Source organism: Cricetulus griseus, chromosome 2 (assembly GCF_003668045.3).
Source record: "Cricetulus griseus strain 17A/GY chromosome 2, alternate assembly CriGri-PICRH-1.0, whole genome shotgun sequence".
Lineage (NCBI taxonomy): Eukaryota > Metazoa > Chordata > Mammalia > Rodentia > Cricetidae > Cricetulus > Cricetulus griseus.
The window spans coordinates 437967524-437981178 of record NC_048595.1 but is presented as its reverse complement, the minus strand read 5'-3'; the positions used below and the strand labels follow the sequence as shown (position 1 = coordinate 437981178).

Here is a 13655-nt window from a genome sequence, read left to right as displayed (position 1 = left end):
CAGTTCTCTCCTTCCTCTAAGGTCCCTCCAGAGCTCTTATACATCTTCTAGCCAATACCAAGGAACCAGCTAGCTTAGACACCTTCAGCAACCCGTTCAGTTTTATTGAGAAACTAATGATGCCTCCATCTCTCCCAGGTGACCCCAGTCTGAGGTGGGAGGTGGCATTCTTTCACAGGGGAAATCGTCTGTGTAGGCCCCAGAGAAGTAGGGGTATCAGTGGGGAGAGCTCAGAGTGAGATCGGAAGGCAAGGGGTGAATGGTAAAGGTGTTAGATGGTGAGCGGGGCTGCTGAAGGAGAGTGTCTAGAGGAAGAGAGAGGGTCTACCACCTCCCAAGGCCTTCCAAGTCTTCATAAATAAAACTTCACAGTAATAGGAGAATGTCAACATCTAGGGCCAAACAGGCCAGTTTCTGGCCAGGGTGTCAGTGTTGGTGAGCTGCAAGGGTGCAACCTGGCTTGGGCTGTGGTCAGGTATCACGGTGCCTTGCGGGGCCAGGAGCACTGCTCTTTTGGCCTGTGTTGGGATGTAGGGTGGGGCTATAGCCCACAGTGAGGTTTAGAGGAGTGCTGAGGTAGTCAGAGTGGCCAGTCAGGCTTCTGGACAAGAGAAGACAGAGCCAGGAGCCATGCCTTTGGAGCAGACTCTAGGGAAGCCTGGGGTTGTGCTGAAAGCCTATGGGGCTTGGCTTTGGGGAGATCCAGGGACGTGGACGAGGGGACACCTGTGGACCTGCACAGGGCTGAGCTCCCACAAAGGCTGCCTGGCCTTCAAGGAGCCAGAGGCATTTCACAGGAAGACTCCCCTGTGATAACAAGAGACAGCCACAGTCCTACTGGGGCCAGGCCTAGCCCAGGTACCTGAGCAAATGTTCCTGCAGAGGCCACCAGGGTCTCCTATCAGGATAGAGGGGCCAGGCTACAGGCCTAGGCTAGGAGGATTCAGGTCCTCAGATGACCTTCAGTCAGGGAAGTTCCAGCTGGGCCTCACTTTCTGGGAATTGCTGGGAGTTCCTCTCTGGCTCTCTGTAGCACACCACACCCAGGGGCACAGAAGGCCCAGACCCTTCACCTCCCACGTGGGACCAAAGACTATGCCATACACCGTAGCTCCAGCCCCAGGACCCCAAGGACTTGAGGGCAAATGTGCTGGTGGCCCAGCAACATTAGAGCACCTGGAACTTGAGGGAACAGGTGAGATTGCTATGCACCAGATCCCACATGGCCAGCAGCTCAGCAGGTAGCAGCTTGTGCACCACAAGCATGGCACGGTAGAAGCAGGGTTCTTTGTTCATACGGCTGCCTCGGACCCGAGAGATGCCAAAGGTCTTGAATCCCTCGTGGCCTGTGGGCTGTACTCCCAACACCTCCAAACACATGCCCAGGAAAACGTCATCGATAGGAAAGAGTTCCAGTGTGTCACAGGCATGGTGGAGATGCCGAGCTAGGTTCCCAGACATGAGGAAACCCCCACCGCCAGCATAGGGCGGGTAGGTGGACTTGCTGTACATGACGGATGGGATGTAGTACTTGTTCTCTTTTTTGCGGATGGGCCGAGCGTGCTTCAGGACATCACCTACAAATAGGTTTTCCTGGGGCTGCCGGTCAGACAGAAACTCAAGCAGGTTGGTTGGGTTGACGAAGACATCGTCATCACCTTTGAAGATGAAGGGGACATTGGGACAATAAATGTCAAGCCACTTAAGGAAATGGATCTCCTTGAGGGTCAGGTTGAAGAAGCTGTCAAGGAAGTCCCACTGTAGGATGTCACCATAGAGACGGTCCTCGTAGGCCAGCAGCTGCTGATAGTGAGTCCGCTCCTCTTGCTTGGAGGCTGTGCCCAGCAGGAAGAGGGTGCGCACAGCACCCCTGCCCTGCCCTGCTGACTCCCACTCACGTCCCCAGGTCTGTCGGATGACCTCACGGCGGTCGTGCTGTGTTATGATTGACTTGACGACCACCAACAGATAGACGTCACCTTCACACTTCTCCGGGTGGTTCAGCAACATGGGAAAATAGCGGCAATGGCGATAGGATAGAAACTGCCGGAAATGTGGCTCAAGACTATGGAACCAGGGCTGATGGGTCATGTTGATGTTGACTGAACAATTAGTGGTAATCACATCCCAGGCCTGGGGTCCCCTAGGGGCTGAGGGGGTGAGAGCCACTACATCTTTTGAACTCTTCCAGAAGCTGTTGGGGTTGACCACATTTCCAGTTTTGGGTGGCCCCGGCGTGGGTGGTAGAGGATCCTGCAGAAATTGGCCAGGGGTCACACTGCGCTGGAATAGGGTGACAGCCACAAGGAGGGCCAGAGCCAGGCACGCACTTTTGTAGAGGGTTTTCTTCCTAGGGGAAGCAGTAGAGAAGAGGGTGAGCAGGCACTCCTGAGGTGTCTGTAGATGCACCAGTGGACTCCACTCGACCCCCTCCACCCCCGTTTTCATTTCTAGTTCAGACCCAGGTTATGGACAGCATATCATCACCAGGTGACTTTGAACCAGTCAATGTGAGAGGCGAAGTCAGTGTCTTTATTGAAGTTTTGGGGAGTCCCTTGTGGAGTCAGTAACTCGACAGAAATGAGCCACTCGTACCGAAGATGGGAGGCTTGGAAGTGGAGTGGACAGATGCCGTCATGACTCCTTACCCCCATCTTAATATCCCACAAAAAGCAATGAGGTGCCCAGTCCTTTAGCCCTGGGAAAGAAACCCACTCTACAGGGACTCTCCCTGCCTAAATAACCCCATCATCACACCCTTTTCAGAAGCAGAAATCCTAACTCTTCTCAGGAGTGACCCACCTGTGCCCCGTTCCCCTAGAACTTCCCTCCTTAGCTCACACTGGGGCAAAAAGCACGTCGGCAGAGTGGCCTTCCAGGGCTGGGGCAGAAGGTTGATGGCTCTCACCTCCAAGGCAGGAGGTATAAGAGAGCCATGAGGCAGATGGAGATAACTAATCCCGGGGTAAAGTCCGCGGAGGTGCAAGGTGAGTAAAGATTGAGGCCCCCACCTCCATACAGTAAGATTTTCCCCAAGGGATTCATGACTTCTTGGCCACCAGGTTGGATGGAGAAAGACAGAAATCACGTAAGGTACCCTGCTGGGTTGTGAGACCCAAGGTTGAAATGAACCCTTCCGGGAACCACAGCACAGGATCCCGGACCCAGTCTTCCAGCCCTTGGGGTTCTAAAGAAGCTCCGAGCGCCAACTCCGGAGTCCTAGTAAGGACCAGTCCCGGGCGGCGGCGGCGGCGGCGGCGAGGCCCCTAGCTTGCACGCACCAGTCCACTACGTTTGCGAGAGCAAAGCCGGGAAGGGAGTGAGAGGGGTTGAGGCGTCCAGAGGAGAGGCCACAGGAGGCAGAGGGACCGGAGGAGTCTGCAGGGGGCGACTCTTGATAGGACCCCGGGGTCTCGAGACCCTGCATACGGTCTGCCCAAGCCGCGGCCGGGGAGCCGAGCGTGCGCCCGCGTCTCCCGCATCCCACCTGCCGCTCCCGCGCGGCGCAGCGCCCGGCGCCGCATCTCCCGCCACCCATTGCTGCCCCGGGAAACTGCGGTCGGCCCCACGACATCCAGCGTGCATCCCTTGCGGTCTGCGGTCCCGAGAGGAGGTGAAGCCCGGAGGTGCCCTGCGCCCCACGGGGACCCCGACTCACCACAGAGACATGGCGGCCCGGGCCGGGGCGGTGGAGCGGCGCGCACGGATCACAGCTCTGGCCGCCGCGGCTGGGGACGGCGGGACAGGGCCGGGCCGGGCCCCCGCTGAGACTTTCTTTTCCCGGAGGCTGGAGGAGGGGCCGCAGGGGCGGCGGCCCAGGTACCTTAACCCTTGGCGCCCCGGCTTACCGTGGGGACAGCGACTACGCTCAAGCCAGGTTACCTTAGAGGCACGCCCCGCAGGATCGCGAGGGGAAGAGACGGCATCTCAGAGACCTTGAGGATCACCAACATCCTGAGGCGGTGACTTCCCCGCTGGGCCCTCACAGGGTCGCCTGCCTCTCCTCTCCGGGACACGTGGGGACGTCGGACGCCGCCCACCTCCACGCCCACCGGGCGCCTCGCGGCCTGGCCGCTTCCTTCTGGAGTAGTCTTGGGTGTGTAGAGCGGAGGGAGGCGGATGAAGGCTGCTTCCCTAACGCTTTCTTCTCTCGGCCCTATCTACTTTTCTACTTCCCAGGCTCGCTTAGACCTGTCGGCCATCTCAAGAGGAGATGATGCTAGGTGAAGACTGGTTTGCGGCTCTCAGACCCTAGCCCGCCTAGATCATCCAGGAAGGCTCTGGGTCCCCCACACTTTCTCCACTACCACTCCCCAATAGAAGGCCCATTTGCCTCTGCAAAAACTCCATTCTTTTGCTAGAGTGTTCGCACATGCTTTTAATCCCAGCAGGTGGATCTCTGTGAGTTTGCGGCCAGCCTGGTCTACGTGGTGAATTCCAGAGCAGCCAGGGCTCCCTGGTGAGACTGTCTCAAAACAAACAAAAACCTCCTTTCCTTGTATTGCCAACAAATCTTTCATTTAATAACCCCCTTCACATACTTTCTTCCTCTTTGTTTCGTCTCCAGCCCTTTATTAATCTGCAGTGTGTACACCATTTTCTCTTGGGACTGGGCGACACGCAGTCACAGTAGAGGGAGGGAGGGGGCATCTTGGCCCCGGGCTCTGGCATGATGATGTGACTGGCTCTGCCATGGTAGACTGGAGGGAACTAACACTATGGATGAATATGCAAACCCAGGAAGTCTGCCTGGCTCAGGACGTGGTCCCTGAATCCTGCCTCTGGCTTTCCTTTCATATTGTAGGAGTGGAGAATTGCTTTTCTGTGTGTCCCCCTTCTCCAGGGACTACAAGGGTGACCAGAACTCTCCAGTGAGTTCCAAGGGTGAAGAATTCTTTTGCCCTTCCCTTTGTGATCTTTGAGCTAAGGTGTTTTGCTTAAACATATGGTGGAATTTTCTGCAATGTTGCAAGCTCCAGTCAGAAAGGATGAAGGGCCTTTTGGCCAGAATTTCAGAGGAGAATCTGGTACAATGCCCTCTTGAAGTTCCCAAGAAGCCTAAGTCTCACTGGCCTGGCTACCTGCCCCTAGGAGTCACTGCAGTCCCACAGGTCCCTGTACCCAGTCCTGGCTTGGCACTAGCTTGGCACTGGCTACCTATCCCCATGTTCCTCCACCACCCAGGGTGTTGTGTTCTGTTTGTTTTGAGTCAGGGTCTGGGCATGCGGTCCAGGCTGGCCTTGAACAGCAGGTCATTTTGCCTTAGCTTCCTGAACAATGGGGTTACAGACATGTGCTAACACACTTGGCACTGCCCAGGCTTTGAGGTTCTCTCTTCTTGTCCTTCCTATACATGTGGCTTTGAGGAAGAGTCTGTGCTGTGCCCTGATGAAGAACAGCCCATCTGGACTCGCACTGACCTCTCACCCCAGAGTGGCGTTTTCTCCAGGTGCTAGGTGAAGGTGGACACAGGTGTTTCTGATAAGGGCTTGTGAATTCAGATTTGAGTGCCAGAGGGTTGGGTGTTGGGTCACTTCTCTGCACTTCCTGGCTGCTACTAAGGAGCAGGTGGCTTTATCTTCTCCAGACCTCAATTTCCTGCCAGTGCAAAGTTATGTGAGGTGAGGTGACACCGGGGAAGCAGACCCACCAGTGTCCCCTGCACACAGAGGCTTATGACAGGTGGACTGCTTTTGATATCATGTTCACTAGTGTTTGACCTACCCCAGGGGATCCTGGGACCACAAGGGAACATGGCGGCAGTAACCAGGAAAGCTGTGCAAGGTCGACTTGGTGCTTTGCAGTTGAATCTGATCAGTTGAGACAGCTTATCATAAAAGCCTGGGATGAATTCAGACTGGGGAAATATGAGTGACAGTTAAGTACACTGTCATGCCTGGCCAGGCTCTGGTCACTTCCCACTGTCCCCTCATCCTGTGCTCTGTGAGCCACATGGCCCCATCCCTACTCAGAAGCACAGTGACTCCACTGTTGGGCTCACTTAGTCTGGCCCCCACCACCTGTCCAGCCATCAGGACATAGCCATAGCAGACGGCTGTGGATTGTCTCCGAGAAGCAGGGGTGGCTGAGCGAGGCTAGTCTGCAGGTGGACTCTGTCACTGCCCCCATGCTGTGGGTGAAAGAGAGGAAGTTATAGGAAATGTTGATGTGGTGGAAGAAGGGACTGATTGGGAGCCCCTAAACCATCAAGCCATTTTCTGTACTATTCTCTTGGTGCCCCAGAAGCGGGACTCGGTGAGCTGGGACATAGAAGTACAGTAAGAGCTGGGATTGGTGGCACACGCCTTTAATCCTAGCGCTCCAGAGGCAGAGGCAGGCGGATCTCTGAGTTCGAGGCCAGCCTGGTCTACAGAGCTAGTTCCAGGACAGCCTCCAAAGCCATAGAGGCTCAAAAAAAAAAAAAAAAAGCAGCACACTAAGAAATGTCCCATCTTCCCTCTACCCGCTGTGCTCCCCCTTCCTGTTGGGTCTGCAGAGACTTCAGATGTGGGGAGACACTGACCCTCTGGAGGGTAGCTATTGTTACAGGACAATGTGGGGGCTGTCCTGGGTTAGAAAGAACTGGAAAGCAAAAAGTGAGGAGTCCTGGACACCTTGGAGAGAGGCCACCATGGGCAGAGAATTGAGGCTGGGTTCCTAAGCCAAGCCAGCTGCTGTAACTTTAGTTCGTCAGGGAGCTGTTGAAGGGCAGGTGAATTAGTTTTAGCTAGTGTTACACTCCAGGAGTAGCCACAGCTGGGTTTCAGATCCAGCTGTCAATGCTCACAGCTGGGGGCTGAAGGATCAGTGCTGGAGGGTTAGAGGTTATTTGCTGGAGGGTTAGAGGTTATTTGCTGGTAGGAAGAAAGTTGCTGAAGGGGTGTTGCCAGGGCCAGACCAGCTCTGCAGAGCACTATCTTGGGTCTGCTACTTTCTATGATGGGTCCTCTGTGACTTCAGAGCTAGTTGTTGGTCAAGGTGACCTTGAGAATTGCCCTGACACGTTTTCCTGCACAGACCTTGATAGGAGTTTCTCTAAACTCAGAGCCATGGTAGTATGCCTGCTTTGTGTTTTGTTCTAGAAGTCTGCAGTGGGTAAATCTGGATCTATCTTGCTGCCTCGGTCTTTTCTGTAGTCAGAGGCCCAAGCAGGAGCGAGGAAAAGATGGGAGGAGATGGGAAGCCAGAGAGAGTAGGGAGAATCTTCAGATCGTGGGGTGGCTTCCTTCTCAGAGTCTAGTTAAACTCTTGGAAGTTCCTTCAGTCAAGATGTTGACAGCAGACTGTGCCCTGCCCGGTCACTCCATAATGTTTATAGCAGTATTTTCCCAGCTGTGCCTTGCCCCGAGAGACACTCTTTTACAGGCAGCTTTTGACTCCATGTTGAGTATAAATGCTTCTGTACAGGAGATTCAGACTGTTAATGATGTATTCCTGTAAGAGGAAAGGTCATTGTCCTATACATTTATCAAAGTAAATTGGGACCACGAGAGAACATGGGCATGGTCATAACAAGAAAATGAGACCTGAGAACTTAAGGAACACACCAGATGGAGGAAATGATGTAACACCATCATCTGGACCCCACGAAGAGGCAGGCAGGCCACCTAACACTGCCATGCTATGGTCCCACTGGCCTGTCAACTGACAGTGTGTCAGTGGACTGACAGAATTCCTGAATGTTTCAGGGCTTCAACTTGGGTTGCTCCCTGCTATTGACATAGCCTATTGAACTGCTGTCTTTCCGTCTGTCTGTCCATCTGTCCATCCTTCTGAACTGGTCCTGATCCTCACTCCTGCTGTTCAGCTCTGCTCTGACCCCTCTGACCTGAAGCCTGACTCTGTGGTGGTAGCATTCAGCAGTATGGGGGGGGTGCTCTTCAGCTTGGTGCTTTATCTCAACCCTCCACCCCCACCCCAGTTCCCTTTGTGTCCTTATCAGCTCCTAGCTCAGGCCACTTTGAAACTCCTTCAGAGCTTTAACTTGTAAGAGTCCCAACTAGATTTAAATGGATGACACTCTCTGGGGTCCCACTCCCTATCCCCCTCCTCCTACTTTACTCTTTGCTCTTTCTTGGCCTCTGACTCAAAGGAGGGATCCAGGCCTGCTGGGATCTCTTTAGCCTTAGTGGCTATTCTGTAACTTACAACTATACCCCTATACATAGATGGACTTACTATGTGATATGTAATGTGTTAATGTTAATAATTAAGATTTGTGGCTTTCCTCAGCCAAGGCTATGGAGGAAAGTGGGACCAGTTGATGAATTGACATCAATGAGACTTCTGTCCTTTGGAAATTTGTTATTCAATAAATGCTGACATTGTAGAAAGGCACAAACATGGCCCTCTATGTTTCTGACATAGCATGCTTGGGACACAAGACTGGGCTCCAAAGAAATGCAGATCACAAGGAAAAGAACCAGGAATGGAGAAAGTCAGGCAACCTGTCCCAGCTACAGGAACACAGTGACCTTTGATTGTCCTTTATTCATGGAGCTAAGTCTCATCAATCAAGGACTGAGTCACAGATGGGGTTTCACAGTGCTGATCCCAAGGCCAGACAGACAGAGCTAGTTGGGAGGCCTCGGAGAAAGCAACTCTTCAGTTACCCGGGCAACTCTGATGTTGGGAAGCCTGGGGCACTCTGGAGCCCTGGTGGTCAGCGTTGAGTAAGGGCCTGAAGAGGAGGCAGACAGGGAAATAGCTATGGAGGAAACTGGGTCCAGAGAGCAGAGGAAGCGCCATTTTCTCACTGAAGTGGGTGGTGACAGAGAAAGCAGAGGTAGGTGTAGAAGCTTTAGAAGAAGCTTTAGTAAGACATGTAAGTGGGACTGAGAAAGCCAAGGAGGGACTGCAAAGGATGTTAGGAGCCAGGCAAGGTAGCCCTGGCATCCTGAAGACCCGGTATGTGGTGCAGGCAAGAAATATTCCAGGATTTTTCTGGCTTTCAGTGCGAGTAACCCAACTCTAAGTAGCTTAAGCTAAAGGAACTTGTTAGCTCATATAACAGAAATACCACCAACACTTTATAGCCACCAGCCGTTTCATAGAAAGGACAAAGGTAGGCTTCAGAATGTCACCTCATCTCTTATATTTTTGGTTGTGAGCCTATCCTTTAACTGCTAAGCCCTGACACCTCATCTCAACTCCCATCCACCCCATGTCCAAATCCATATGCAAAATCCCAGGGAGGGCCTTTCACTGGTCTCTCACTGTGTCGTCTGTCCCACCCTAGGCCAAGGAACATATCCCAGGGTTGAGGTAGCCTGACTAGCCAGGCCTTAGTCATAACTCCCTTCTATGGATGGTACAAGGTCCTGAGATTGGCAGCCCCTAGCAGCAGCTGGGAAGTGTAGATCCTTTAAAGGACTTTGCCATTCTTTTGTTGTTGTTGTTATTTGTTTGTTTGTTTTGAGACAGGGTTTCTCTGTGTAGCCCTAGCTGTCCTGGAACTAGCTTTGTAGACCAGGCTGACCTCAAACTTAGAGATCTGCCTGCCTCTGCCTCCCGAGTGTTGGGATCAAAGGCGTGCACCACCACCACCCAGCTAGTCTGCCATCCTTAAAAACTCTGCTCAGAGGTTCACGAGATACCTTGGAGGTGTTCCAGCCATGTTTGCCACTTATGCCAAGCTTCCAGGACTCCCTGGCTCAGATGCAGAGCCCAGGAGGAAGGAGGAAGGAGGAAGGGGTGGTGCTGTGTGGGCTTCTCCTTCAGGCTGTCTAGACACCTCTTTCTGGGATGGGAGGAACCGTGGGCTAGCCAGTGGAAGATGACACAGCACCTCTGGGGCTGAACAACTTTCTGATTCCTTCCCGTGCTCAAGCACAAACGAGCTAGTCTGGGGATAGCCAAGGCCACCCAGGGCTTTGTAGGTATGGGGTGGCAGTCGGGTGAAGGTGGAGCTGGGCTGCCACTCAGAGGACAGAACTTAGGATCCAGGGGCAGCAAGGCAGAGGAAACCTGATAGGTGTGGAAGAGCTGATTGCTGGTTGGTCCTGAGGCTGAACCCTCGTTCCTTTTGGTAGGGCACATGTACATACAAACATGTTCGGTCACACAGGCAGATACACAAATGCACACCCCACACTGATGTGTATAAAACCACACAAATCTACATATGACCCAGACCTTGAATACATGTACCCAGGCATTCACATGCACAGTAAGGTCAAACTACACCTGAATACACTAACATTCAGAGACACACAGAACACTCACAGACACACATAAGTTCTGAGATATTTGCATACCCAGTAACACACACATAAATACACACCTGCCCATGACCAGCTGCTTTTTTACCAGTGAATTCCTGGGAACAGGTTCAGGACCCAAGAGGTCCCTTCTGTATCACAATGCAGCCTGTTGTTTTACTGCCCCCGGTCCTCACATCTGTGCTGATCCAGGACCCTGGCACCGTCCACAAACCTTTAATAGCTACGCATTGCCCCTAGCTACCACTCCAGCAAACCTGTCTTCCTCTGGTTCTCCAAGACCCTGCCTTCCTTCTGCTCAAATGTGTTACATCCTTCTAAATTGAATGAACTCCTGGTTGCCTTTAAAAATCCACTTCAAGCCGGCACTGGTGCTGCATGCCTTAAATCCCAGCACTTGGGAGGCAGAGGCAAGAGGATCTCTGTGAGTTCAAGGCCAGCCTGGCCTACAGAGTGAATTCCAGGATAGCCAACGCTACACAGAGAAACTCTGTCTCAAAAACAAAAACAAAACAAAACAACCCCAAAACAACAACAAAAAACAAAACCAAAAAAACCAACCAAACAAAAAAATCCACTTCAAATGTCCGCTCGATGGGCTAGCATTACTTTAACAAGCTGTCTATCCCTCCCTCCGCCATCTGTTCTATCATAGTAGGAACAATGAAGACTATGGACAGCCCTTCCTGGTGGGCAGCACCCAGGAAGTCATGCATGGGATGGGGGCAGGGGACAAATGCCAGCATGGGCCACTGGCAGTGAGGAGGGACAGTCAGAAGAGGATGGGATGTGGATACTGCAAGGAGTCTTAAGAGCCCTGGCAGATTAGCAAGGCTGGAGCCCCTGCACTATCAAACCCATCTCAACTTACACTGACATACATTCACACTCGGGTGGGTAGTGGGTCCCCTGTCCAGGACAGGCAGGCCCGGACTGCACTCTCCCCTGGCCACCAATGAGTCACATCCCTGCCTGCCAGGCAGCTAGCATAGGACACAGCTGCCTTTCAGTCCCTAGGCCTCAAACACTAGCTCAGTCTTCCTTCTGAGACACTTCCCCCTCCCAGTCAGCCTGCTACCCTCCCAGGCTGACAGCTCAGCTCTACACTGAGGCCACAAGGGCCTCCTTCCCTCCAGAGCACAGGGTTCCCTGTCTCTCATCATTCGGCCCCCGGCCAAGGCAAACTTGAATGGTTGCCTTATCAGACCAGAGCTTGGACAGGTGCATTTTGGACAGCCCTGCTCCCAAGACAGCCTGCCAGAAATCTGTGCCTATGGCACTGCTAGCCAGAGAGATGAGATGAGGGCCGAGGTACCCAGAGATGCATGCCTTTCAGGTACACATACACACACACACACACACACACACACACACACACACACAGACACACAGACACACACACACACACACACACACACACACACACACACACACACACACACACACACACACACACACAGACACACACACACACACACACACACACACACACACACACACACACACACGAATCCTCTCCACACACTCCCTCCTGTCTGCTCCCCTTGAAGCCCTAACTAGGCAGGCCAGACACAGATTACTATTAATTATTATTTCCATTTTACAGAGGAATGCAATGAGGCTTAGAGTAAGGACTGCACCCTGGGCCGATTGATAATCCAGAATGCTCTCATCTGAAAGAACTGCAGTGAAGAGTGAAACTCTCCCACACACCTGGAGAAGAGGCAGTATCTTGTGTCGATGATCCCAAACCTTGGTTATGGTCTTGTACTTAGTACCCAACAGAGCTTTCTCCTATAGTCTCAGGGCTGTCCCCTTGGCTTCTGGGTCTGGCCAAGGGTGGGTTCTGCCTAGCATTTCTACCTTTCCTGCCCAGAGTATGCATGCTCAGAGCACTGGACCAGCCAGGCTGTTGCCATGGGTGTTCAAAGTGGACTGGTCTCAGATAAGTGCAATTAAATTTTTTTCATTTCTTTGTGTGTGTACATGTACCCTGGAATGCCTATAGAGGTCAGAGGTCAACTAGTGGAAATTCATTCTCTCACCATGTAGATTCTGGGGATTGAACTCGGGTTGTTTTGGTAGCAAGTACTTTCTTTTACCCACCGATTATGTGACTGAATTTCCTGGAAGAATGTGTCTTATCTTCCTGGCTCTTGGCTGCAGAGAACAGAATGAAGAAATACAGAAACTAGAAGGGAACAAGGGTGAGAGCAGGGGCCAGAGGCCCTGGGATGACAAGCAAATGTCCTTTGTTCCCCATGCCTGTCCCTGGCAAAAGGACTATAATAAAATCACTAACCTTCGGGCTGGAGGGATGGCTCAGCAGTTTGAGCACTGGATGCTCTTGAAGAGGACCTGGGTTTGGTCCCCAGCACCCATATAGTGGCTCCCAACAGTTTGTAACTTCAGTTCCAAGGGACAGACAGACACCCTCTTCTGGCACTGGACATGTACATGGTATACAATATACATACCAGCAAACAAATGCATAAAATTTTAAAAAATTAAAAAGATCATGGACCTTGAATTGGAGGATACCCTGGTAATCATGACCTAATCTAGTTACATGAGCTCTGAAACACAGGAACTGTAACTGTCTGTCTCAAGAGTAGAAAAACAACCAGAGAGACCAGAGTGGGTAAGGGCCCTGGCCCCTCTCTTGCCTGAAGGTAGTGCAGACCCAGGACACCAGAGTGGCCACAGGAGCCAAGGATGACTTCTGCTGACACCTGCAATGTTACATGAATGTCACCGGTCTGTTATCCAATTGAAAAGTATATTTTAAATGGGGGTGAGGGGAGGGAGAGGGAGAGGGGAATTACATGTGAAACAAGCCTGTTCCCTAACTTGAATTAATAATAACAATAATAATAATAATAATAATAATAATAATAATAGAAAAAAAAGAAAAGTATATTTTATAGTCCAGGTGGGGTTTACAGTAGGGGTGGATGAGACAAAAAGAAGAGAGGTGGCTAGAAGCAGGGGGACTTTCAAACCAAGGCAGTGGTATGTTTGTGAGGTTGTTTGGACTCACCTCAGCTTTTCTTTTTCTTGTAATATTTGCATGTGAGATTTGTTTATTAATAAATGGTAAAAGAGCTGGGTGTTCATGGTGCATGCCTTTAATCCCAACACTAGGGAGACAGAGGCAGTTGGATCTCTGTGAGTTCGAGGCCAGCCTGGTCTACAGAGCTAGAACAGCTAGAGCTGTTACACAGAGAAACCTGTCTCAAAAACCAAAATAAAACAAAACAAAAACAAACAAGCAAACAAAACCTGAAACCAAATAAACAAAAGGTAAAAGAAATAATTTTCACTGCAAGGACCCAGGAACCCCCAACAACCTCACAAGGAACTAGCGGGGACAGGGTCTTCCCCAGTCCAGAAAGAGCCCCGATGGTTGACACTTTGATTTCTATCATATAAAAT

At 51.8% G+C, this 13655-nt stretch overlaps 1 protein-coding gene across 1 annotated transcript; it reads right to left on the bottom strand.

The window, feature by feature from the left end:
- Positions 1–1167: 1167 nt before the first annotated feature.
- B3gnt7 (UDP-GlcNAc:betaGal beta-1,3-N-acetylglucosaminyltransferase 7) lies at positions 1168–3669 on the bottom strand. The gene is made up of 2 exons (XM_027397447.2): positions 3659–3669; positions 1168–2350 (listed from the first exon to the last, which is right to left on the bottom strand). The coding sequence occupies exons 1-2, from the start codon at positions 3667–3669 to the stop codon at positions 1168–1170; spliced, it is 1194 nt and encodes a 397-aa protein (XP_027253248.1).
- Positions 3670–13655: the final 9986 nt, after the last annotated feature.